Source organism: Eschrichtius robustus, chromosome 13 (genome assembly GCF_028021215.1).
Source record: "Eschrichtius robustus isolate mEscRob2 chromosome 13, mEscRob2.pri, whole genome shotgun sequence".
Taxonomy (NCBI): Eukaryota; Metazoa; Chordata; class Mammalia; order Artiodactyla; family Eschrichtiidae; genus Eschrichtius; species Eschrichtius robustus.
In genome coordinates, this window is record NC_090836.1 from 96,367,050 (window position 1) to 96,394,673 (window position 27,624).

Sequence of the window (27,624 nt, forward strand, 5' to 3'; positions counted from 1 at the left end):
TGCAGGCTTAGTAGTTGTGGCTCACGGGCTTAGTTGCTCCGCGGCATGTGGGATCTTCCCGGACCAGGGCTCAACTACTGCGCCACCAGGGAAGCCCCAGACCACCAGTTTCGAAGCCACAAATGAGTGGGTTTATAGCTTTGAGCAAGTGACTTTCCTTTGCTTATCTTCAGTTTCCTTATCCATAAAATGAAGGTAAGAGTACTACCTATATCGGACATCCCTGGTGGTGCAGTGGTTAAGAATCCGCCTCCCAATGCTGGGGACATGGGTTCGAGCCCTGGTCCGGGAAGATCCCACATGCCGTGGAGCAACTAAGCCCGTGCGCCACAACTACTGAAGCCTGTGCGCCTAGAGCCCATACTCCGCAACAAGAGAAGCCACCGCAAGGAGAAGTCCACGCACTGCAACGAACAGTAGCCCCCGCTCGCCGCAACTAGAGAAAGCCTGCGCGCAGCAACAAAGACCCAACGCAGACAAGAATAAATACATACATAAATAAATAAAAGAGTAGTACCTATATCTTGTGGTTATCACAAGGACTAAATAATATAATGTGAGTAAAGCACCTAGTACAGAACTGGGTACAGAATTAGGGCTCAAAATATGGTAGCTATTGTTGTTATTATAAAAAGTTTAGATGCAGGCTAGGGCCCATGCAAATCCTACGCAACTGTGGGCACATCACACTGGCATGATCTTGACCTAAGGGTGCTGCAAGCATGCATACACAAGTCATTTATGTTTGGTCAATCAGCAAATAGAACATGAAGCACTTAACGGGAGACAAAGAAAGTACCTGTAATGTTGCCTTGGGGGGAAAGCTTCTGCCTGGGTATCCAAGAGCTTGTGTTCTAAGTGCTACTCTGCTTTGACTCACCTCATGATTTGGGGGCAACTGTTTCCTTTCTTTGGGCTTCAATCTTCCCATCAGAAGGTATTGTTCTAAGTCAGCTATTGACACTGGCTCAGGCTGGCTTGGCTTTCCTTTTATTCTTTCCCTCATCCTGTTGGCCTACACATTATTTTATTTTTTTGCTTTTGTTTTACATTTTATTTCTTGTATCAACAGGGGCACAAGAGAAAAGATCAAAAAGCAGGTTGTCCCTGCTGTCTCAATGCCACCAGCCGCTTCCTTCCCGTGGCTTCAGATGTGATAAAGAAAGCTGTGGCTTTCTGTAGTTTTATTCACAGTACTTTGTTTGTTTTTTTTCAAAATACCACAAATGTACTTTATTTCTTCCCATTCACCTAAAGTAAGTTAATTAATTGATCAAAATAATCAGTGAATTTTCTTTTTTTTTTAATGCCCAAATCACAGTTTATTATATATTTTTTAAATATCTTTATTAGAGTATAATTGCTTTACAATGTTGTGTTAGTTTCTGCTGTACAACAAAGGGAATCAGCTATATGTATACATAAATCCTCATATCCCCTCCCTCTTGCACCTCCCTCCCACCCTCCCTATCCCACCCCTCTAGGTGGTCACAAAGCACCGAGCTGATCTCCCTGTGCTATGCAGCTGCTTCCCAGTAGCCATCCATTTTACCTTTGGTAGTGTATGTATGTCAGTGCTACTCTCTCACTTCATACCAGCTTCCCCTCCTCCATCCCTCCCACCGCCCCCCCCCGCCCCCCCCCCCCCCCCCCCCGCCGTGCCCTCAAGTCCGTTCTCTGCGTCTGCGTGTTTACTCCTGCCCTGCCAGTAGGTTCATCAGTACCGTTTTTTTTAGATTCCATGTATGCTACACAATATTTAAGAGCAATTTGAACTAGTTGCCAACATATAAAAATTGAGAGCTTTAACATAAAACTTTTGATTTCCCGATTCTCTTAAAAATGAGAAGAGGGAATTCCCTGGCGGTCCAGTGGTTAGGACTCTGCACTTTCACTGCCGAGGGCCGGGGTTCAGTCCCTGGTGGGGAACTAAGATGCCCCAAGCCGCGCAGCATGGCCGAAAAAAAAAAAAAGAGAAGATATGGCAGTACAGGACCAGTTGGCTGGAGCCGCGCAGCAACTCTCCTCTTTAGATGGGGCGTGCTGCAGTCCCCACCACTCTCCCACTCTCTGTTACCTCCACGTTGAGGCCTAAAGACAATTGCCATTTATCCTCATACTTTTCATACTTGTGATGTTGTTTTTCTTTTTCTTCTTCGCGCCACACGGCTTGTGGGGTCTTAGTTCCCCGAACAGGGATTGAACCCACGCCCCCTGCAGTGGAAGCTCAGAGTTGTAACCACTGGACCGCCAGGGAATTCCCAGTGACGTTGTTTTTCTTAAATGGAGTTAACAGGAAATTAAAATATCGCTTGTCTTTATCAAATGTGGGTAATGAAAACTAGTGTGGAGGAAAATTATTTAGTATCTAAAAACATGACATACAGTGATTATGTGACTTCTTAATGTCATGCTAGAGTATTTCTAATAAACCCACATAAGGGACATCTGACTCTCTGGGGAAGTTTAACTTTGACTAACAATTGACTAGGACTCAGTGATGTTTTATAAATCTGTAAAGTTAGAAGTTAGCTTTTAGGAAACTGATAAGGTGCAATAATTTTTGTATGTCCAGTGGAGAAGATAAGCCCAAAGGTTATGGTTTTATTATTCTGTAGGGCAGGAAACAGATTTGGATCTAATTTAGTAATTGTATTTCATCATTCCTTTGCCCATTAACTATTCTCAAATTCTTTTCAAGCCAGTTCTGTTATACTGTTTTTTTTTGGTTTTTTGTTTTTTTAATTAATTTATTTATATTTTGGCTGTGTTGGGTCCTCGTCACCGTGCATGGGCTTTCTCCAGTTGCAGCAAGCAGGGGCCACTCTTCCCTGCGGTTCACTGGCTTCTCATTGTGGTGGCCTCTCCCGCTGCAGAGCACAGCTTCTAGGTGCGCGGGCTTCATTAGTTGCGGCACGTGGGCTCAGTAGTTGCAGCTCGCAGGCTCAGTAGTTGTGGCGCACGGGCTCAGCTGCTCCGCGGCGTGTGGGATCCTCACGGACCAGGGCTCGAACCCGTGTCCCCCGCATTGGCAGGGGGACTCCCAACCACTGCGCCACCAGGGAAGTCCTGTCATACTGTTGTTTCCTTTATTAATGATTAAATAAGCTCACTTTCTATTGGTAGGAGAATTACGTTTTTAATCTCTTAGTGGCATTAATCTTTTGTCTATTGTGTAAGTTCCAAAATTTTTTGGTTAGTTATTTGTTGTTAATTTTACTTATAATTTTTAAAAATAAATTTATTTATTTATGGCTGCATTGGGTCTTCATAGCTGTGCACGGGCTTTCTCTTTGCAGCAAGTGGGGGCTACTCTTCGTTGCGGTGCGCGGGCTTCTCATTGTGGTGGCTTCTCTTGTTGCGGAGCACAGGCTCTAGATGCGCAGGCTTCAGTACTTGTGGCACGTGGGCTCAGTAGTTGTGGCTTGCGGGCTCTAGAGCACAGGCTCAGTAGTTGTGGCGCACGGGCTCAGTTGCTCCGTGGCATGTGGGATCTTCCCGGTCCAGGGCTCGAACCCGTGTCCCCTGCATTGGCAGGCGGATTCTTAACCACTGCGCCACCAGGGAAGTCCCTACTTATAATTTTTAAATCAAATTTACTGAGGTATAAAGTATATACAGTAAAATCCCCCCCCCACACACACAAGGGGATTAAGGGCACAAGGCTGGTGATTTTTGACAAATGTATAGACTTAGGTGACTACCACCCCAATCAAGATATATAGCATGACAATTATATTTTTAACAATTTGAGAATTGACCTATTGATCTTTTAGACTGCAGAGAGAGGGCACTGTGTTTTAAGAAAAGTGAGTGAATATTTATTTGCAGGCAAGAACAACACTCTTCAATATTCTCTGTGAAAGAAGGCTACAGCTTAACATGCACTCAGGAAACATTCATTGTTTTTTTCTACCTAGTGGATTCCTATACCAGATGATCCCTAAAGACACTTCTAGCTCTGATTTGTAAAGACTCAGCTACTGGTCTCTCAAGGCCTACATACTCCTGCCTCAAAAGGCAGTGAGCAGAGGCTTCTGAGATCATCTCAGGAGAGTGAAACAAACCAGACAGTACATGAACTACAAACAAACTGGAGATTCTTGGGAAGTGGGGCTTGAAATGAACATAGCTGAAGAACCCAGGACGACTATAAAACATAACTAACGGCTTTTCTGAGTCAGAATTTCCTGCCTCAAATCCCAAGCAAAAGAAGATCAAGAGAAATAGGTTAGCTTTTCAGCTGCTGAATCCTCTCAGCCAACTCTCCCAGGTAAAATTATTCCAGGAGCTTTGTTCTGCCCACAGTTTCTTTCCCTTTGAAGTACTGGTTTTCCATTAACCAGGGAGACTTGCAAAATCAAACACACTGTGATCAAACATTTCATAGTCTACAATGGGGGTCCAGCTGCTCTCAGGTCAAAGTTGGATTTCTAAACAGACTAAATGTGCTGCCAAGCAATGTCCGAAATTTCCATTCAAATGCAATTCTACAAATAGGGAGACCTGGAAGCAGGAACGGTGAGGAAGCTGCTACAATACAAACGAGGTGATAGTGGCTTAGACTAGAATGATAGAGGCAAGGTGGTGAGAATTGAGTCTGGGAACATTTTGAAGGTAGAGCCAAGCAAGGGCAGATGCATTGAATGTGTGCTGTGACAAAGACTCAAGACAAGGGTGGTTCTGAGTCTTTGGCCTGAGGGACTGAAAGAGTGGAGTTGCCCTTAACTAAGACGGGGAGAACTGTGAGAGGAACAAGGTTGAGGCAAAAAATCAGAAGCTTGGTTTGGAAGTGTTAAGTTTGAGGGCCTGTTAGACATTCAGGTACTCACGTGGGCCATGAGTCCACTTCATGGGTGGGGTCTGGGATGGAGATAGAAATGTGGGGCGTCAATGGCAGATGGAGGATATTTAAACTGGACTGGATAAGCCACCCAGAAAGGGAAGGTAAACAGAGGAGACCCAAGGACCAACCCCAGGGAGGAGGGTCAGTCCACTATTTAGTGATTGGAGAGGAGGAATCCACAAAGGAAAGTGAGAAAGAGTAGCCAGTGAGGAAGGTCCTCCCGGAGCCTTTACTATTCTCTAAGCTAGGGTATGCATTCTGGAAGAGGTAGAAAGTCCTAAATAAATAAAATGTATGTTAGATGGTTATAAACAAGGGATACACGTTTCTGGTGACTGAAGCTTACGTGAAGAATAAAGAACAGAAAATGACAAAACCAAAACTAGGTAGGAAGGAGAATATTTATTTAGAACAAGAAATCACAACACAAATTGTGGGAGAAATCTTGCAGTTACAAATTGCAATTTGTAATTTTAAAAAGCTGACAACACAAACATCACAAAATCCAGAAACGAATTTAATTTTCTTGAACACCTCCATAATATTTTTTTCTTTTTAAGGTTGCATAAACTTTGATCACCTCTTTATAAAACAACAATTTTGTATCATTTTCCACAATGAGAATGGAAAGATAATTTAGTCTTTCCTCTAGCATGTTAGATCAAAAATTTTTTATTACTGATATTTTAGAAAAAATGTCTTCTGAGTTCGCAATTCTTTTCTAGTAATGTTATGAACATTTGGAGAGTTGTCAAAGTTGAAGGCAAACTGTATCAAATTTTTGTCATAGATTAACTGTAATTGCAGGTAATTTCAAGCTTTCTAGTGCCCTGATTAACCTTAAATACTTATTTCATTGAGGACACTCATTGATCACAGCGGGTTAGGTGTATCTTACACACGGAAGGCCAGCAATAACTATTCACGTTAGAGTGTCACATAAATATATCCTACTAAACTCAAATGTTCCCAACAGGATCTCCTTTAGCTGAATCCCAAACGCCACTAGACACAAGGGGAAGTGTGACAGGGGAGAAATCGGAGTAGAGAACGGTTCTAAGCGATTGCAATAAAAATATTACTTTTGCAAATTTTACAAAAACATATGATCCTGTGAGCACGTTGCTGGGTTACCCTCCTTTCGCCGACGAAGAGTCTCGATGGGTCCTTAAGCTTAGTTCCATGACGGTTATCACCTCTAGGTAACAGACAACGGGGGAACGCAAAGCAAAAACGCGGTACAAGGAGTTGGGGCGTGGCACTGCTATTCTAAATGGCTAAACTAAGGCCCTTCACCCACATATCGGTTTGTATTGGTTTGTTTTATAACCCAGTCCCTCACTCTAGGGTTTCCTCAGGAGCCCAACCCACCCCCACGCCCGATTCCGAACACCACCCACAGCGCTCAAGGTTGCACAAGAGGGTGGGTCCCACGACTCGCTCCTCACATCACAGCTGGCTTCATCTTTGCCTGCTCCAACCTTAACGTCCAAAGTCGGCGGGCGCCTTTTCTCAATGCCCTTTCACTGTATTGGACTAAGCCTCAACTTTTACACCCAGTAAGTTTAGACTTTTGAGGGCGGAACGTTTGAAGACTTTTTTTTTTTGCCGCAGGCAAATCTCCTGCAGCTAAATCCACGATCAGGCCCCCCCATATCCGATTTTCCATTCACGCGAGAGGGCGGCCGAGGAAGCTGTCAGCCATCTTTTGAGTGGCATTACTTCTTGTTTCAACTACTTTGCCCATCCTTTATTACGCCGAAATATTTCACGTGTTTGTTTCTAAATTTTTGCAAGTATTATAGAATCACCTTTCTTGTAGAGCCTCTATTTGAAGAAGGAGGAATAACGTATGGGTTTTTTGCTTTCGCCCTTCCAAACATGGCTGCCTCAGATTTCCGGCGGCCCCGGAAGAGCTTCCGGTTTCCCGGCAGCCTCGAAGGGGCTGGACTTCCGTCGTCAAGAGGCAGGCGAAGCCCGCCTTTTCCGTTCTTTCCGGGCTAGGTCTGGGAGCGCCGCAGCCATGTCGTATCCTGCTGACGATTACGAGTCTGAGGTAATCTGGTCTTGAGTGTGTGCTGAGCTCCGCGACAGGGGCAGGGCTCTTTGGATGCTGTGCCCCGCGGGGAGGCGGTGTTCGGGCCTCTCCGGGAGCACTCCCGGGCCGCGACCAGGCCCAGCCGGCCTCCCCGCCGGCGCGTTCCTCATGCCGTTGCCACCCGCAGCTCCCGGCTCCTGATCAGCCAGTCTCGGCCCGCCCATCTCGTGTGTCCGGTCCCCTGGTCCTCTCCTTTTCCAAGTCCGGGAACGGAGGCCAGTTATAGGACTCTGTGTGTCTGTAACTGCACTCTGATTTCTTATGGTCTGGGTTCAGTCTTGTCAAGCCCCGCAGATTCCCACATCCTCTTGTGCTTTGCTCTGCCTTATTGCAGCCGTAACGCGGTATTGTCATTGTCTGTTTATTCTCCCTTTTCTCACAGGCGTCTGAGTTTCTCAAAGAACGAGACTGTGTCTTAGTCACCTTTGTATCCTTAGAACCTAGAACGAGCATTTTGGATTCACAAATTGGTGACTGCTTTGTCTGTGTTTCTTTCGTTTATAGGCTGCTTACGATCCCTATGCTTACTCGGGCGACTATGATATGCACACAGGTGAGTCTACAGGTTTGCCTGGCCAGCTTCCAGGGACTGGCACCTTTTTGGATGTCTCAGAGCAGCTCTGACGGGCACCTGCTTAAAACTAGGTCTTGATGGTCCAGGTTTAGAGTCAGTTACTAGCTCTCAGCAGGAGAGCTATAAAACCAGGCCTTATTCATGGTCCACCTCAAAGTCTCAGAAGGGAAGGGTTCCTGTCCTGACTGTGGTTTCCTTGTTGAAGCTATTAGCTGAAGAAGAAAATCTTGTTGTGAAAAATTAAAGTAATTGAAACCAAGTCCAAGTGAAATCTTTTTTGGAAGGTTTTTGATGTTTCCTGAGTTGTTACAGTAACTTGGTTTGATTTAGCACTTAGTAAGTGCCATGTGTTGTTCTGGGTACTTGGTGTGAAGTATTCCATTTACCCCTTACAGCAGTGCTATAAAGACAAATTAACGTTACAGGTGAGAAAACTTGAGGACAGGGAAGTTTAGTTACTTGCACCAAGTCATATGGGTAGAAAATGGCAGTCATTCATTTATTCAAAAAATATTAAGTGCCTACTACTTACTGCCCTTCGCACAGTTCCCCCCCCATAACTGTTCCAGGTCTTGAGAGTACACCTGGGTGCAAGACAGACAGGGTTCTTGCTTTCATAGACGTTAGGTTCTGGTGTGGGAAACAATAAGCAAATAAATAACTTAAATAAATAAATAAGTAGTGGAAAAATGTTCTGAGGAAACAGGCCCGTGGGGATTGGGAGTGACGTGGAGAGGATTCATATTTCTGAGTGTTTAAAAGGGAATTATACCCGATTTTATAGACTTGAGTTTTGTTTGGGAATGGCCTTGCCCTTTTGTTACGTCCTATATGTGGATTTGAAGTATTTATTATATCTAATCTCTAGGAGATCCGAAGCAGGATCTGGCTTATGAACGTCAGTATGAACAGCAGACCTATCAGGTGATCCCTGAAGTGATCAAAAATTTCATCCAGTATTTCCACAAAACTGTCTCGGACTTAATTGACCAGAAAGTGTATGAGCTACAGGCCAGTCGTGTCTCCAGCGATGTCATTGACCAGAAGGTATATGAGATTCAGGACATCTATGAGAACAGGTATGGGCCGTTGGCTGAGATGATCACTTACTGGGTGAGACTGGCTTAGTAATGCAGTCTCTAAAAAGGGGTGATGTTTATTTATTTCTCTGTGAAGAGAGTGCCCGAGGGGTTTCTGTGATTCTTTGGGGGCTAGAGACATGTTATTTTGTTGAACTCATTGCCCAGAACTTGTACAAGGCCTGAAATAATACCATCACTATCAATAATTATAACAGCAATAATATGTATGATCATTATAGATCAGGCAGTGTTCGGAGTGCTTTTTCTGTATTTAGTGATTTACCCTTCACAGTAACCCCATGAAGTAGGTTCTGTTGTTTTCCTCATTTTATAGATGAGAAAACAAAGCACAGAAAGGATAAATCTCATAGCTAGTTAAGTGGATGTGCTGAGTTTTGAACCTGTCCAGTCTGTCACCAGAACCTAATTTCTGAACTGTGCTGGACAACTTTTCAACACAAAACAGGGTGAGCCGAGCTCTGAGGGGTTGCTTCTGGTTCTGAGAGGACTGCCCTTATGTAATGGGCGTTAGAAATGAGACAGGTCAGTCAGAGTTGGATAGTCAGGAAAGACTTCATCAAGGAAACAGGGTTGTGAAGCATCTTGGGCAGCAGTGTTTGCGTTGGATGCTCCAGGGCTGTTGTGGCATCAGACTGCAACAAACAGACTGATTTGCTTCCATGTTTGGAGAGGGGGAGGAGGCACAGTGCTCCAGGAAGTGGAAGGGGAGGTGGAAAGCTAAGGGAGGGGGATGGGGGTGTCTAAAAGGCAGTTCTCAAGTCAGGGAACAGTTAGCAGTGAAATATGACTAGAGTTCATGATACAGAGGCAGGAGATGATCCTGAAGAGCTTGGTAGGTAGGTGCCCAGCTGATGTAAAAGAAATGTTTCACCTTATTAAGAAAGATTGTCTGGGGTGTAGAATTGGGTTGAGGAAAGTTGTAGACTTGGAGGCTCTGGCCCTGGCTCTGTTTCCGTGACTTCTTCCCTTTTCGGAGCTTGGGTACTTGTTTATAAAATATGAGGATTGTCTCTTCTCAGAACCTTCCTGTTTTGGAGTTCTAGAATATTTTTTCTTGATTTTTAGCTGGACCAAGTTGACTGAAAGATTCTTCAAAAATACACCTTGGCCTGAGGCTGAAACCATTGCTCCACAGGTTGGCAACGGTAGGTGTGAGTGTTTTGTGTCCTGTGTGTTGGATGGGATCCTATGACTGAGGCTCATTAGAAAGCTCAGGACGATCTGTGTCTGTTTTGCTCGCCATTTTATTTCCCCAGGGTTTGGTACATAGTAAATTCCTTAGTAACTTGTTGAATGAAAGCTGAATAGATGAAGAGGGGACAGAGGTGTTTCACATGTGGTGAAAGCTGAAATTGGGATTTTTGTCTTGACTGGCTTCCTTTTCCCTCCGTAATTTTTGGGGTCATTACAGTTGCTCCAGAATGGGCTCTCTGGCCTCCTCTCACGTTTCACTTTCTGGTGGTGTCATTTATATATGGTGTGAAGTAAGAAGAGCCAACTTCATTCTTTTGCATGTGGATAGCCAGACAGTACCAGCTTTCAGAAAGAACATTCTTTTTCCATTGAATTGTCTTGACACTTCCCGAAATCTTTTATCATGTAAATGTGGAGGTTTATTTCTGGACTGTCACTTTGATTCCATTGATCTATGTCTATCCTTATGCTTGTACCAACCACACTGTCTCAATGATTGTAGCTTTGGAGTAAGTTTTGACGTTGGCAAGTGTAAGTCCTCCACCTTTGTCGTTCTTTTTCAAAATTGCTTTGGGTCTTCTGAGTCCCTTGAATTTCCATGTGAATTTTAGGATCAGCTTGTCAATTTCTGCAAAGAAGCCAGCTTGGATTTCGATAGAAATTATGTTGGATCTGAAGATCAATTTGGGAGAGTATTGCCATTTAACAATATTAAGTCCTCTAATCCATGGACATGGGATGTCTTTCCATTTATTTAGGTGTTTGATTTCTTTCAACAGTGTTTTGTAGTTTTTTAACGTACAAGTCTTTCACTTCTTTTGTTACAGCTAACATTTTTTGAATAGTAAACAGTATCATCATCGTTACTCAGGTTTAGAATTCATTCTTTTTTTTTTCTTTTTTTTTTGGCCACACAGCGTGGCCTGCAGGATCTTAGTTCCCTGACCAGGGATTGAACCTGTGCCCCCTGCATTGGGAGTGCAGACTCTAAACCACTGGACCTCCAGGGAAGTCCTAGAACTCACTCTTTTTTTTTTTCTCTTAATTTATTTTTTATACAGCAGCTTCTTATTAGTTATTTGTTTTATACATATTAGTGTATATATGTCAGTTCCAATCTCCCAGTTCATACCACCACCACCCCCCCGCCACTTTGCCCCCTTGGTGTCCATACGTTTGTTAGAACTCACTCTTAAATGTGTTTCCGTGTTGCTCAGACGTTATGCTGTTTAATATTTTGCCTATAAAGAATATAATATTGTGTATGTTGAGCACAATAGGAGTCCTGTAATACATGTTTTTAAACAGGTAAGGATTCACAGGACTCAAAGTATAAAAGATTTGGTATAAAAATCCCCCTCCCATTTCTATCCCAAGTTGTCCGTTTTTCTCTCTGGAGCCATCTAGTGTTCACCATTTTCTTGTTTATCCTTCCTCTGATACTCTATGCATATATAAGCAATTAGGAATAACTTGTTCCTTTTTTACAAAGACTAAATAGATGCTTCTTTTTTTCCATTTTTAAAATTTATTATATTTTTGGAGAGTATTCTGCAGCTCCAGGATTCCCAAGACCACCCCCAGGTTTGATTATTTGCTAGGAGGATTCACAAGACTCAGTCCGACAGCTGTGGGGCTTTCTATGGAGCTACCAGAGCAGATCATTACAGACTCAATGTCCAGGCATTTTATTGGGGGCTGGTCGTGTAGGCACATCCTCTGCCTAGCATGTACTGAAATTCCAGACTCCCAGAAGGAAAGCAGGTGTTCAGTATAAACCATGTTGTTTGCACAAACAGTTTAGGGATAGCAGACCACCCTTATGAGATTGGTTGGGAAACCCTCCTGAAATCTAGGTTCCCAGATACCAAGCAAGGACCAACTTTACCAGCAGGCCTTTCTAAGGATAATAGTCTCAGACCTGTATGTTAACTTCTGCATGACATTGATATCCAAAGAACTCCCCCCGCTTTTTTTTTAATTAATTAATTTATTTTTGGCTGCGTCGGGTCTTCGTTGCTGCGCGTGGGCTTTCTCTAGTTGCGGCGAGAGAGGGCTGCTCTTCGGTGCGGTGCGCGGGCTTCTCATGGCAGTGGCTTCTCTTGTTGCAGAGCATCTGCTCTAGGCACACGGGCTTCAGTAGTTGTGGCACTCAGGCTCAGTAGTTGTGGCTCGCGGGTTCTAGAGCGCAGGCTCAGTAGTTGTGGCGCACGGGCTTAGTTGCTCCGTGGCATGTGGGATCTTCACGGACCAGGGCTCGAACCCGTGTCCCCTGCATTGGCAGGTGGATTCTTAACCACTGTGCCACCAGGGAAGTCCCCCCACCTTCTTTCTTTTTAATGGTTGCATCATATCAATAGGATAAATTCCTTAAAATAGGATGTCTAAGTCAAAGATCCCCATGTATTTGCAATTCTGATACTGTCATATCGCCTTCCATGGAGCCATTAGTATTTACGTCCTGGTTAAGCAACTGTATGGCAAAAATATCTAAATGGTGAAGGGAAATGGGCCTGAACGAGATTAAGATGAGGTTGAAAGAATAAAATGGGAAATGAATTTTCTCGTTGTATGTATTCTTGGGGTGTAAGTGTTAGAATTCTGATGTTGTTAGGTTTCTGAAATCACATTTACCACTTTACTTCCCACCAAGGGCTAAAACTGCCAGAAGACCCCAGTTGTTTGGTGGATTACTAAAGCACCCCTCTGCCATCTCTTTCAGATGCTGTCTTTCTGATTCTGTACAAAGAATTATACTACAGGCACATATATGCCAAAGTCAGTGTGAGTATCTAAACGTTGCTGGCAGTTTTTAAACTCTATGCCATTTTTATCCCTGGAAAACAATTGCTAGTTTATATTGGTTCAGTGTCCAAGAGTGGTTGGCGTGTTTTCTGAGCTTTCTTTTAAGAAAGGATGGAGGGAATGATTGAACCCAGAAAGCTGGGTGTCTGTTTCAGGCAAATGGTACCACTGCATAGCCTGTCCATCCTTTTTAATTTCTTTATCCCCACAGTTCTTGACTGGACACTTACCACATGCACTGGGTTGCAGGACGTCATCCTAAAAGTGTGTCCCAGGTACCTTCGGATGCCTCCGCTTGGAGTGCCCTTGCTTTTTCCCTTCAGTGCATTGCCACTGAGCCTCCTGCCCTCTGAGAAATACATACAACTGTCGCTGTGTGCCGGGCACAATTCGAGGCACTTGGCATGCGTCTGCATGTCTCTAATCCCCATGGTGATCCTGCAAAGTAGGCAAACTGAGGTGCAGAGAGGTTGCTTTTTCTCAAATTTGTGCAGCTAGTAAATGGCAAAACTCTTTGAAGCTAGGCCTGTCTTATTGTGACATCATTGTTCTTTCTACCAGACTCTTCCAACTTTGGGCACTTGCTGGATTCTTTTCTTCCTGATTTCTAAATTTTAGAGTGCCCTAAGTCTCTTAAAATACCACCTACACTGTTTACAGGCATACCTTGGAGGTATTGCAGGTTTGGTTCCAGACCACTGCAGTAAAGTGCATATTGCAATAAAGCCAGTCCCATGAATTTTTTGGTTCCCAAGTGCATATAAAAGTTATGCTAGGGACTTGCCTGGTGGTCCAGCAGTAAGGAATCCACCTTACAATTCAGGGAATGCAGGTTCGATCCCTGGTTGGGGAACTAAGATCCCACATGCCGCGGGGCAGCTAAGCCTGTGTGCCACAACTAAGACCCGACACGGCCAAAAATTTATTTTTAAATAAATAATAAATCTTTAAAAAAAAAAAAGTTATGCTACACTGTACTGTAGTCTGTTAGGTATGCATACAGCATTGTATCTTTAAAAAATACACATACCTACCCTAGTTCAAGGCATTATTATCTCTTGCCTGAATGACTGCATAACTGCTCACCTGGTGTCAGTTTCCACTCTTGCCCGCTTAAGTTTATTCTCAACCTAGTAACCATGGTGATCCTTTTGAAACATAGTCTCATCAAGTCACCCCCTTCCTCACAATCCTACCATGACTTCCCATTCATACTTAGAATAAAATCCCAAGTCTTAGTCATGGTCCTGCTTGACCTGGCCCCTGACTTCCTTGCCAGTCTCATTTCCTGCATCTTTCCCTCCTTCCCTTGGCTCCTAGCCATACTGTGTGACACTTCAGAGCACATATCACTCTCTGACATTGTCTTATTTATTTGGGTTTTGTTTGCTTCCCCCACTAGAGGGTAAACTCCACCAGGGCACGGACTTTGTCTTGTTTGCTGCTCTAATCCAGTGTCTGATCCCCCACGTTGACACGTTAATTGTTGGAGCATATATGTGCCTGTGTAAATGAAAGAAACTGCCACCACAGTCTCCTTAGGGTATTTCCATCTAAAGAGTTCCCAGCTTCTCACACTCACTCTTATCCCCTTGAGGATGACTTGACCTGACAAGAGCTCTGGCCTTGGCCCAGGAGCCCCCCACCATCAGTGGTGGTAGGTGAAGGAGTTCTTGTTGCCGAAGTAATGCGGGGGGCCATGTTTTTCTGGCATCCCAGTGAGCTCTCTGACTACCTCATTTGATAGAAAGTAAAGATTCTCTCCTATCATTGATGCTATGGCTCAGGTACTTTGCAGGCTGGGCTGGGAATCTAGCCAGCCTGTATAACATGGCTTTCGGCAGAACGTGGCATCAGAACCCATAGTATGGCTGGTTGCCACCTCTGATCTTTCCTCTGGTCTGTAGATGAAGATTCAGCAGAAGTTTGTTGACCCCATGATCTCTTCACTAGGTACCAGATGGGGCAGTTTCACGTACATGATGGGGGGGGGAGTTGGAGGGGGAGGTTTTCATTGAAAGAGCATTTACTATATTAGGCACTTTCACTTCATAATCTCATTTTTCAGGGGCTAAGACTCCAAGGCAGTGTTCTTTCTATTCCATCACAAAATACACCATACATCATGTTGTTCCCCAGCTCAGAAATCTTCAGTGGTTCTAAGTTGCCAGCCACATGAAGTCTAGATCAGGGGTCAGCAGCCTGCTATGTACAGGGCAAGATAGAGAGTATTCTAGGCTTTGAGGGCTGTAATGGTCTCTGTCAAATCTGTTCAGCTTTGTAGCAGCCATGGACAGTGAGTACACACGGCTGTGTTCCGGTTAAGGTTCTTATTTACAAAAACAGGTGATGGTGGATTTGCTGACCCCCGGCTTAATTCTTGTTTGCCACTGTAAGACCTCTGCATTTCTGGCCCAGTGTAGCCCAGTGTAGCATTGTCTGCCTTACTCCCTAACCTTCAAGCACCACGATTTTACTTCTTTGCCTTCATTAGTCCTGTTTTTCCTGAAACACCTTCCCCTCACTCCTCTGCCTTGCCAGATCTATATGCCTGATCTTTAATGGTCAGTTAAAGTTTTTGGCATAAAACTTGACCATTGGCGTCAGGTATTCAGTGCTCCTTTGAACTGCTGTAGCACTTAACTATCTTCCCTGTCACTTGAGTGCTCTTACATGCTAAGAAGGGGAGAGCCGACGTCAATTCTCATGTATAGTTGACCCTTGAACAACACGGGTTGGCGCTATGCGGGTCCACTTATTTGCAGATATTTTCAATAAGTATTTATAGTATTATAGGATCCACCATTGGTTAAATCTGCAGATGTGGAGGGTCAACGATACATTATACACAGATTTTTGACTCTGGAGGGTTGGTGCCCCTAACCCCTGTGTTTTCAAGGATCAGCTGTAATTGTTTTCAGTTGTCAGTGGCAGGCCATGAGTAGAACGCATTTAGATTAAATGTGTCCTCCTTTCTCTGCTTTCTTTACAGGGGGGACCCTCCTTGGAGCAGAGGTTTGAATCCTATTACAACTACTGCAATCTCTTCAACTACATTCTCAGTGAGTCTGAGGTTATGATGAGACCTCGTATTGGCCTTCAGCTCTTTTTAGCAGGATTTTAATGTGCAGGTGGGAAGAGGGGGAAGTCTTGTGGTTCATAGTCCTTTTAAGAGAGAAATTACAGAATGCATTCTGCAGCCTTACAGAATGGGCATAGTCATTGATGGAGTCTGACTCTTCTGTGGTCTCTTCCCAGATGCTGATGGTCCTGCTCCCCTTGAACTGCCCAACCAGTGGCTCTGGGATATCATCGATGAGTTCATCTACCAGGTATCTGGTCAGCCTTGGCCTAATTTGAAATAACTGGTCCAGACAAGGAGCAGCTGTTACCATTGTTTGTGTTAAAAAGATCATGGTATATAGCCACCCTAGGGTAGTGTGAAATACCCTGTGGAAGTGGCCTCTATGTTGTGGTTTTTTGCATCAGTGAGGTCTAAGAGCTCCATTCTGAACTCAGAAGTCTGGAGAACTGAGCTCCTGACATTCACCACGTTCTTAACTGACCTTGAGAGGTGGTCTGGCGGGAAGAACACAGGTTTCCAGGCTTTGGAGTCAGCTAGGAGTGGGTACTTGTCTGGGGGCTGCCACCTGGTGGCTCTGTAGTGATGACGTGTTACTTTAGCTCCTGAGCCTCACTTTCCTCGCCTACAGGAGAAAGATTCTATATCTTGATTGTGGTGGTGGTGATGTGAGTATGTGTTGGATCAGAATGAAGGAACATTTTTATCAAAAGGGAAAAATTACCTATCTCAGAGTGCTGTTGCTAAAAAACATAAAATAATTGATTTTGGACAAACATCTTTTCCATGTTTTACAGGGATGGCACAGTTCTTACTAGGTATTTCAGGAGAAATCAGTTTCCTAATAAAGCAGTTATTTGAGCCCCATGGATCAAAGAGACTTTGAGTACAGAGTGCTGATAAGTTGTGATTGGTGAGCTGAGGAAACCTTCCTAGGGCTCTTTGAGAAAGAGGCTTCCTGCTCAAGACAGGCTTCAGTGCCTTTGTGCAGTGAAGGCCACAAACCACACTGGCCTTGTTTGCCCTCTCTGGCTCCTTGGCTTGTTATTTGGCATAATTTTAGATTGGCTGTCCTGTTGGCCAGCAGCAAGTCAGGGAGGATCATCTGTGCTAAGGTTCTTCATCCGTCTTAAGATAATCTTAATTCCCTGGGCTTAACTGGTGTTCTCTTAAGGGGTTTAAGTGCTCTTGCTTCTAACAAAGACTGGCCAGTGTGGGCCAGGTGTGATTCCTCCAGCCGGTCTTTGTGAAAAGTGAGAGCACTGTAAGCCGCTTAAGAAGAAAACACCAGTTAAACTGCATGGGGTGAGGGGCTCTTCCCTACCGCCCTCTTCTTTATTCTTGTTGTTTTTTGTCTTCTTTAAAATTTAAAAAAAAAAATTTTTTTTTTTTTTTGCTCCGTATTCCCCACCAGTCTTTCATTTATTTGTATTGATGCAGTAATATATGAATGTGTTGCTATTGTTGAGATTTTTTTTTTTTTAACTGCAGATAAAGTGAAAATGTCTTTCTTCCTTGCCTTTGCAGAGGCATCAATTACTGTCTGGAAAGATAGTCATCATATAGAGACCTGCCTTGTTCTTTTGTGCCACGTACATGGTGTACCACTCTTCTGGTGTATGTGTTACAGATAAAGTCTATTTCTAGGGATGATTATAAGTAGAGTTGTTGTCTGAAGGATATTTGCTTTAAAAATTTTTTTTAAGTCAGATATGTAGAGTCACAATTTGCATGCAATAAAGTGTACCAATTTTAAGTGTACCGTTGATGAGATTAGACAAATGTATACACCACCACAATTAAGATATAGAACATTTTGTCACTTTGGATTTTAATAAATAGTAATTACTGCCCTCCTAAAAGGCTGTGTCAAATTATACTACTACCAGCAGCATTTGAGAGCAAGTTTTCTGTACCGGGTGGTATCGATCTAATTTTTGTCAGTTTGATAGGAAAGAAATGGTAATCATTTTAATTTACATTTCTCTGAAGAGATGGAACATTTTCCCTGCTAATTGACCAATCCTGTTTTTCTTCGAAGTGATCATCAGTATCCTTTGCCCATTTTTCTGTTGGATGATCTTGTTCTTTTTGGCTTATGAGAATTCCTTCTATATTCTGGATACTATTCTTTGTTTTGTTTTTTTTATAAATTTATTTTTATTTTTGGCTGTGTTGGGTCTTTGTTGCTGCGTGTGGGCTTTCTCTAGTTGTGGCGAGCGGGTGCTACTCTTTGTTGCGGTGCGTGGGCTTCTCATTGCGGTGGCTTCTCTTTGTGGAGCACGGGCTCAGTAGTTGTGGCGCATGGGCTTAGTTGCTCCGCAGCATGTGGGATCTTCCCAGGCAAGGGATCGAACCTGTGTCCTCTGCGTTGGCAGGTGGATTCTTAACCACTGCGCCACCAGGGAAGCCCCGATACTATTTGTTTATTGTAAATTTGGAAACGTTTTCTCCTGCACTCTTGGAGGAAGATAATATTTTGGAGTTGAAAAGTAATCTTAGGTCATCTAGAACCTAGATTCTAGGTCCCTGGTTTCCAAACCTGTGTGTGCACCAGAAATCAACCAGGGAGCTTTTAATTCTGACAGTAACTAGGTCTCCTGTGCTAGTCTCTGGGTGACAGATGGAGCCAGCCCAGTGCTGGTCCCAGATAGAGCCCCTGCCCCAAACAAATAGCTGTGGTATGTACCCTATGTGTGCCTTGCACTTGGCCAGGCTCTGTGGTTGGGACAGGGGTGACTCAGACTGGGTTCCTGTCACAGGTGAACTGATGGTCACCTCTGGAAGGGAAGACACACACATGCAGGTACCTGCCCCGTCTCTACCATGTATGAGTAGATCTGTTGTAAGCCACCTGATTCTGGTGGCCAGGCTGACGGCACTGTAATGCCCAGAGACGTTAAGTAACTTTAGACTATGTTTGACTCCAAATTGAATGTTTTTTTCCACAAATTACTTCTCATTTTAGAGCTTTTTACTTAGCTGTGGAATAAGTAACATAGTAATGAACAAATCCACAGCTTAATCAAAGATGGCTTTGAAAGAACCAGTAGTAGTGCACAGACTGGTGTAGCCGGAGAAGTGGTAGCAGTAGCGTGTTGTGTGCTTGTGCTGTCCCTTTGGCGTTAACGCCACTGCTGCACGTTTCCCTTTTTCCTCAACAGTTTCAGTCGTTTAGTCAGTACCGCTGTAAGACTGCCAAGAAGTCAGAGGAGGAGATCGACTTCCTTCGTTCCAATCCCAAAATCTGGAATGTTCACAGTGTCCTCAATGTCCTTCACTCCCTAGTAGACAAGTCCAACATCAACCGACAGCTAGAGGTGTACACAAGTGGAGGTGAGTGCTGCCTGCCATCTGTGCGTCATGAGTAGAGGCTGCGGGTAGTGCGGAGGAGCGATGGGCTGCTCCTCTTTGGTATTTGGGTGTGAACAGGAGCCGAGGGCTGATCTGGGGGCTGCTGGGTTTGGCAGTCTGTTGGCCGACAGACTGAACAAGCACTTCCTGAGAGCTGCATATGTAAACACTTCTACTGCCTCTCCAGGGCCTTTGTTTAGATAAGCACTTCTCAAACTTTTTGGTGTGAGGACCACTTTACAGTCTTAAAAGATTAAGAATCACAAGGTTTATCTATATACAGATCTTGTTACAGTGAGAAGAGTGGTGTTTTTGCAAACCTGGCTTCATAGAAGAGAGCTGGAGTCTCCTGCTTCTTCACTCAGTCTGTGACAATATGCTGTTTGTTGAAGTATCTGAGGGAAATCTGGCCTCACACAGAGATTTAATTGGGACAGGGAAGAGAAACTTAATAGCCTTTACAGGTAGCCTGGCTCTTCTCTGGTTCTGCATCAGATATTGACAGGGGGTAGTTTCATACAGGTTAGTTGCAGTGTGGAATCTGAAGCCTTATCAGTGAACTTATACTTTGTTACATTAAAGTTCATTGGTTTATCCTGCAGCTTGCATGAATTTTTTTACCCATGCATGATTTTGTAAAATACTGACTCATTGAGCTATCAAGATTTTCTGAAAGTTGACACATTTTATTGTACAGTTTTTTGGGGTTTGTTGTTGTTGTTGTTGTTGTTTTAATTATTTATTTATTTTGGCTGTGCCAGGTCTTAGTTGTGGCATGCAAACTCTTAATTGCGGCATGCATGCAGGATCTAGTTCCCCGACCGGGGATCGAACCTGGGCCCCCTGCGTTGGGAGCTCGGAGTCTTACCCACTGGACCACTAGGGAAGTCCCAATTATACAGTTTTTTGAAACCACATCTGTTACTTTGACCATCAACCTTATCGGATAGGTCTTCATTGGGGAGCTGTTGAGTTCATAGTGGCAGATAGAAGTTTTATGAAATTCTAATTTTTACTTAAAAGCTCAAGTTTTCATTGGCAGCCAACACTGCCAGTTGTTTTCATTGACATCTTAACAGGCTCACTGCACTCATTTTTGAGAAAATACCCATGTCTCTATTCATAGTCTGTGTATCAGTTATTTTTTCAAGTAAAAATGGGGTTTTGTGGGGAAAAGAAAGTGACTGGTTCTTTTATTGCAGGTGAGTGGTGGTAAAGAATACAGTGATGACAGTAGAGTTTGGTGCCACTACCCGACTGATGCTAAGTTGTCCGTAGTTTTACCCGCATTGTTTTTGCACCATCAGTGCAAATGTCAACTCAGTGAGAAAGGCAAATAGTATTTTAGGAAGATAAATAGGAACACACCTAAATAGTGTTATTAGGAAGATAGCTTTGATCTCATGGACTTCCTGAAAGGAGGGGCCTTGCTGAGTAACTCTTATTGATGAGAGGGGTCCTCTCATATTCTCAGGTGTGTATGGTTGGGGGGGCCTGCCACACCTCTTAGGTGACTTAGAAATGTAAGCTTAGCATAAGGCCAGGCATGATTTCTTGGTATTCCTTCGAAGGCAGTTATTCCCTATTGCAGGAAGCTTTAGAGACTGGCAGTAGATGAAGAGTTTACTGAGGGTAAACTTCAAGGGTCAGGCTTGCCCTCCTTCCACTGCCTCTGCTGAAGTGCTCACAGTGTCTATGTGTCTCTCTCAGGTGACCCTGAGAGTGTGGCTGGGGAGTATGGACGGCACTCCCTCTACAAGATGCTTGGCTACTTCAGCCTGGTGGGGCTTCTGCGTCTGCACTCCCTATTGGGGGATTACTACCAGGCCATCAAGGTGCTGGAGAACATCGAACTGAACAAGAAGGTAATTCATTCCCTGTTTCCTCAGGCCCACCTTCCCAGAGCCAGAAAGTCTGTCTGTCTGCTTCAAGAGAGACTCTGATCTATTATTAGCACAGATTTCACAGAGAATAAAAGAGGATTCCTCCCCAGGTCAGTGGAAAATTGAGACAAGAACTGGGAAAACCACTGCAGGGAAAATCTGAACCTGGACCAGGTGGTTTCTCTTTGGTGCTTAACAACACTTAAAATATTCAGCAGTCTTTGGATTCTATTTTCAAACCAGACTGATGCTGGCAGATTTTTACTTTCAACTTTCACTGAAGAATTAATGAAAGACTTACTTAGTTCTAAGGTGGCACAGGTAATGATACGTTAGCAGTGGTGGTTTTCCTGGCCACAGAAACTTGGTACGTTTTTGTTTGACGTGTGTGTATCTTATCTGTCCTTTCTCTTATAGGGCTTATTTGGAAAAGCAAGGAGTAGAAAGCAGGAAAGAATGTGAAAGTGAGGTGTAGATGATTTTAGAGCTGAAAGAAATTTTAGGGTTACCTGGTCCAGTCCTTTTCCGTTACAGCCAAGAGAATGGAGTCCTCAGGTCACATAATCAGTAAGTGGTATGATCTGCACTCAGAGCCTATGACTTCAGAGCCAGGATTCCTCTGGGTAGTTCAGGGCCTCTGCAGGGAGCTCTCAGTGCTTCCACCTCAGCTGACACTAGGCCCCAGAAACTGTCAGATCCTACCTGGGATGAATTGGTCTTGAGATTCATGGATGCTGCTTCTGCCTCCTTCCACAGAGCATGTATTCTCGTGTGCCCGAGTGCCAGGTTACCACATACTATTATGTCGGTTTTGCGTATTTGATGATGCGTCGATACCAGGATGCTATCCGGGTCTTTGCCAACATCCTTCTTTACATCCAGAGGACCAAGAGCATGTTCCAGAGGACCACGTACAAATATGAGATGGTAAGGAGGCCTCTGACCAGCTGACACACCTATGCCAACAGTTTTTGCGTAAACGCCTTCCGAAATTTTGCTATTTTATATGCTTTTTCAATAGGATGATTTTTTTAACGGCTAGCCTACTCTAAGTGTTTTCTTCGTTACACCTATTACTTCAGATCATTAACACCCTGATGATAAGGACAGTATCTTTTGTTTCACTTTTATTCCCCAGCAGTGCCTAGAGTGTTCACTGGGCTGTGGGTGTTTAAAATCAGTTAGATGTGGGTACTGCCCTCAAGCAGTTTGCCTGGAGGAGGGTGGATTCAAAACATGCATAGAATTGGGAGCAGGTTTCTAAGCAGAGCAAAGGTGTTGAGACTTGGAAGTATGGTCATGTAGTAGCACAATAAATCATTTTGGCTAGAAGGCAGGAGAACAGCCAGATTGGGGTATTAGAGTCTGGGATAACCTTCACTGCCCAGCTAAAGTATTTATCTTTATTCTGGAGGCATTAAGTGCCATCAAAGATTTCTGGGTGAATTGATCATAATTGGTGTGGAACGATTGACCTGCCAGTGATGTGTTGGTCGGACTGGTGAGACCGAGACAGAGGTACCAGTAAAGAATCCAGGAAACAACTACACAGGACCTGGAACTAGGCCAGAAGTTCCGTAGAGCTAGAGGGAGGATTGGAGGAGACATTGGGAAAGTTAACTGAAGGGTGTAAGACAAAGGGAGAAGTCAGAAGGTCTGTACAGAGTGTACTTGGGAGGATGTTGGGGACCTCAGAAAATCCATTCACTTGACCCTGCACCGATCTCTCCCCCGACCCCCAGATTAACAAGCAGAATGAGCAGATGCACGCCCTGCTGGCCATCGCCCTCACCATGTACCCCATGCGTATCGATGAGAGCATTCACCTCCAGCTGCGGGAGAAATATGGGGACAAGATGCTACGCATGCAGAAAGGTGACCCACAGGTCTACGAGGAGCTTTTCAGCTACTCCTGCCCCAAATTCCTGTCACCTGTAGTGCCCAACTATGACAACGTACACCCCAATTACCACAAGGAGCCCTTCTTACAGCAGCTGAAGGTGTTTTCTGATGAGGTGCAGCAGCAGGCCCAACTCTCAACCATCCGCAGCTTCCTCAAGCTCTACACCACCATGCCTGTGGCCAAGCTGGCCGGCTTCCTGGACCTCACTGAGCAGGAGTTCCGAATCCAGCTTCTTGTCTTCAAACACAAAATGAAGAACCTGGTGTGGACCAGTGGCATCTCTGCCCTCGATGGCGAATTTCAGTCAGCCTCTGAGGTCGACTTCTACATCGATAAGGTATGACTGCCGCTTGGGCTAGGTTCTCAAGGCACCCACTGTTCTGGGCATCTGGGACACATCATTGAACAAAATCAACAAGGATTTTTGCCCTTGTGGTATTCTAGTGTTTAAAAAATAGACAAAAAGCTTTACAGTTAAGCAAAGTATGTAGTAGTTTGGAAGTTGCCACGTGCCACGTTGCCACGTGGAGTAAGTTGGGGTAATGGTGGTGGAAGGCACAGGCTGCAGTATTAAGGTGCTCAGGGTAGACTTTGTTGAGAAAGTGAAACTGAAGCTAAGACTTGAAGGAGGTGTGGAAATTAGCAAGCAGATATCTGGAGGAAGAGCATTCCAGGTGGAGGGAGCAGTTAGAACAAAGGCCCTGAGGCAGGAGCGAGCCCAGACAGCTGCGGTGCAGCTGGAGTGGCCTGAGAGGAGGTTGTGGTGGGAGATGAGGTTGGAGAAGAAGGGGGGAGGGTGCTTAGTAGACTGCTGGAAGTACTTTAGTGGGTGGGAAGCCATTGTCCTGACTTGTACCACCCTAGATTGGTGCTGCCTGGCTTTGAACTTGATATAATGGGATTATGCGGTATGTGCTATTTTCTGTCCAGCTTCTTTTTCTCAACATTATATTTGACAGGATCACCATCCACCGTTGTCATATGTAGCAGTAGGTCAGTCATGCTTATTGTTCTGTGATGTGTGATGGTCCAACTTCTACTGCAGTTACTGACCACGGTGGTTCCATTCTTCTACTGGTGGACATTTGGGTGGTTTTTGGCTGTTGAACAGTACACATACGGTGTTTTTTTAGGTTTTTTGGTTTTTGGTTTTTTTTGGCTGTGTTGGGTCTTCCTTGCTGCGCGCAGGCTTCCTCTAGTTGCGGTGAGTGGGGGCTGCTCTTTGTTGTGGCGCACAGGCTTAGTTGCTCCGTGGCATGTGGGATCTTCCCGGACCAGGGCTCAAACCCATGTCCCCTGCACTGGGAGGCGGATTTTTAACCACTGCACCACCAGGGAAACGCCTATGAGGCAATTTTTTTAAATATCCTACATTTTTGGTTGCTTTCAGAAAGATGTTGGTCTACAATACACACATGTACACAACATCTCTTAGGGATACACAACCCTAAGAGACAAACAACCTCACAAGACCTATACCATACATACGTTTGTGTTTATCCATTGCTAACAACTACTTTTTATTTATTTAATTTAAATACTCTTTTTTCACAACATTGTAAATCAACTATACTCCAATAAAAATTAATTTTTTAAATTTATTTTTGGTTGACAGTTTTTAATGTTAAAATTTGCATAACAAACTTCACCACTTTAAAGTGTATAATTCTATGATTATTAGTGTATTCACCATGTTGTACAACCATCTCTGCTGTCTAATTCCACAGCATTTCCGTCATCCCAAAAAGAAATCCCTGCCCATTAGCAGCATTCCCCATTCCTCCTTTCCCCCCCCCCATCCCTGGCAAATCAGTGATCTTCCTTTTGTCTCTGTGGATTTGTCTATTCTTGATATTTTCTAAAAATGGAATCATGAAATATGTGGCTTTTTGCGTTTGATTTCTTTTATTGAGCATCTTTTCAAGTTTAGTCCAGGTTGTAGCAGGTATCAGTACTTTATTCCTTTTTACGGCCAAATAATATTCCACTGTTTGGGTACACCACACTTTGTTTATCTGTTCATTAGTTCGTGGACAGTTGAGCTGTTTTCACTTTTTGGCTGTTATGGATAATGCTGCTGTGAATTTTTGTGTACAAGTTTTGTGTGAACAGTATTCTTTTGGGTATATATACCTAGTTGTGGGATTGCTTGCCCAGTTTGGGTAGTTTGTTTTTGAAAGCTCATCTTGCTAAACCAGATCCTCTCATTTTAGACTTCATGGCTTTTTGAAGGCTTCGTGTTTGGCAGAACTTGGCTGTCCCTGCCATGAACAGACTCACCAAAAGCAGAAACATGTCTGTAGTGGAAGTTTTTCAGTGTTGTTTTTAAGTGATTTTTTTAAATATCAGAACTGTCTGTCCCGTGCAGTATCACATCAGCTAGCTAAAGTCCTTTTTGAATTTATTCCCAATGCCTGACATGTACACGTTCTTTGGCAATATCAGTCATTTGCTCCATCCCTCCATCCCTTTTAGTGACCCAGCTGAACTGGTCCCAACCATCTGGATGGTCTTTAATAAAACACTTCTCCCAAGATTTAGCAACTTGGTTATTACAAATAAAATTTTGCTGTTATATTCAGGTTAAATTAATATGATTTAAATTTCCTATATGAAAATGTTTTTAATTGCATGTTTTTATTATTGTTCCTTACTGGTTCAGGTTTGTCTTTGGCAAAATACTTTCTATTTTTTTTTATTTTTTTCATCCTTGACTTGAAAAAATCCTATCAAAGAGATTCAGAAAGTTCTTGGGTCTTAACCTAGATTATGTCATAATTTACAAGTAAAATGGTGCTCAACAAAATATTTTGAGCTAAAAACCAATTTAAAATCTAGACTAATTTGCAACTTTATACTCATAAACAGTGTATAAGGATAAAGTGCTATTTTAAATGTTACTACTGCCAAAAGATACATGTTTGTTAAAAAGACTAGAAAATAAAATAAATGAATTACCAAGAAGAAAATAAAAATCAGCCATCTAAGAAGAAAGAGTTGCTACTGACTGGTAATGCTCTTCCACAGGGGTTTATCTGGCACTTAGCATCACTGCTGTGTGCAGGTCCGCAAGTGGCTCTCCCTCACTGCTCCTGTCTGTCTGCTTTTCTCATAGGACATGATCCACATCGCAGACACCAAGGTGGCCAGGCGCTATGGGGATTTCTTCATCCGGCAGATTCACAAATTTGAAGAGGTGAGAGGTCTGAGAGAGTGGTATGTGAGCTGGGGACAGAGGTTAGGAACTGGGTGGGGAGTTACAAATTTTTTATTTCTCATTTCTGTTTTCAAGAAAGCCTGAAATTGGCCCTTTAAGTTTCTGAGCTAGACTGGCCGGCTGCTTGGGGTTTGGGGAGTGGGGTTGGGCCTGTGGGAGTTGCTGTGTCAGCCTTCTCTGGAGCATCTCTTTCCAAGATCTCCCGCTGCGGGTGGCCAGCTCTCTTCTCCCTCCCTGGTATTTCCTAATATGGGTGGGTTCACTGCCTGCTCTTACGCATCCCTCACCATTTGGCAGTTACTCTCTGACTTAGACAGGTCTGGCCAGTTTCTGCAGGCTGAGACCATGAAGCTCTGTTCTGACAGACTTGGTGCATTCCACATCCTGCCCTTGGAGAGGTCTTGTGGGTCACTTTTTGTGGCCATAGCTAGAGCCACTGCGTCTTGGTGCTTTGAGTCCCCCAGCAGAGGTCACTGCTGTGCTGTGGTCCATGCTACCAGACTCCTCCTGCAGGATAATAATACAGCTCTGGCAAGTCTAGCCACCCTGAGTCCCTTTCCTGTCTATAAAATGGGCAGAGCAGCATGGGATGTGTGTTTGTTGAGTGTGAAGGGCAGATAGAACAAGCTGCATGAATTGTGTGACACCATAAGAATGTCAGGTGGAGGACCTAACCGTGCATTTACACATGATAGTAGACAACTCATGCTCATGTCAGAGGGGCGGCCTGGCCTGGCGATCGTGCACACTGTAGGAAAAGGTTTGGTGAAAAAGCCATATCTGACTGGGCTTCCCTGGTGGCACAGTGGTTAAGAATCTGCCTGCCAATGCAAGGGACACGGGTTCGAGCCGTGGCCCAGGAAAATCCCACATGCCGCAGAGTAGCTAAGCCCGTGCGCCACAACTACTGAACCTGCGCTCAAGAGCCCGCAAGCCACAACTACTGAGCCCACGTGCCACGAGTACTGAAGCCTGCGTGCCTAGAGCCCGTGCTCTGCAACAAGAGAAGCCACTGCAATGAGAAGCCTGCGCGCCGCAACGAAGAGTAGCCCCTGCTCACCACAACTAGAGAAAGCCCGCGTGCAGCAATGAAGACCCAACACAGCCAAAAACAAACAAACAAACAAATAAATTAAAAAAAAAAAAAGCCATATCTGACTTTGCTTTTCTTTCTCTTCCAGCTTAATCGAACCCTGAAGAAGATGGGACAGAGACCCTGAGTATATTCATACTTGACACTACTCAGGGACCTATTTTGATGTCATCATAGGTGGGGAGTGTTTTTGCCACCATGAAGCCTTTACCTAGCTCAACCATCGGCCAGTCAACTGAGTTGAAGTTTATTTAAATCAGGGGGTGAAATCTTTTAAATAGGTCTCAATAAAGGCTCTTCTTTAGAGTCAGATTTGTCATCTCATTATTGTTGGGGAGCATCTGTGGACAAGGGCAACAATGTGTAATTTCCCATTTGTCATGAGATACTTTCTCCTGATGCATTCGTTATTGGTGTTTGAATTATTTAATCCCTGGATTCATAAAGCATTATACAGTATATAGGACATTTT

The 27,624-nt window shown here is 44.1% G+C and overlaps 1 protein-coding gene across 1 annotated transcript; it reads left to right on the top strand.

Annotated features, from left to right (window-relative positions):
* Positions 1 to 6,812: 6,812 nt before the first annotated feature.
* On the top strand, positions 6,813 to 27,462 carry EIF3L (eukaryotic translation initiation factor 3 subunit L). The gene is made up of 13 exons (XM_068560139.1): positions 6,813 to 6,902; positions 7,449 to 7,497; positions 8,387 to 8,597; positions 9,687 to 9,766; positions 12,538 to 12,599; positions 15,613 to 15,682; positions 15,879 to 15,952; positions 18,867 to 19,038; positions 20,767 to 20,921; positions 21,696 to 21,866; positions 22,682 to 23,179; positions 25,958 to 26,038; positions 27,241 to 27,462. The coding sequence occupies exons 1-13, from the start codon at positions 6,870 to 6,872 to the stop codon at positions 27,277 to 27,279; spliced, it is 1,695 nt and encodes a 564-aa protein (XP_068416240.1). The 5' UTR covers positions 6,813 to 6,869; the 3' UTR covers positions 27,280 to 27,462.
* Positions 27,463 to 27,624: the final 162 nt, after the last annotated feature.

Bases quoted from the DNA above. Each gene is read 5' to 3' on its own strand.
- EIF3L (XM_068560139.1), top strand. From the start codon at position 6,870: ATGTCGTATCCTGCTGACGATTACGAGTCTGAG. The intron at 9,767-12,537 runs GTAGGTGTGAGT...CATCTCTTTCAG, and splicing joins TGCTCCACAGGTTGGCAACG to ATGCTGTCTTTCTGATTCTG. The intron at 26,039-27,240 runs GTGAGAGGTCTG...TTTCTCTTCCAG, and splicing joins AGATTCACAAATTTGAAGAG to CTTAATCGAACCCTGAAGAA.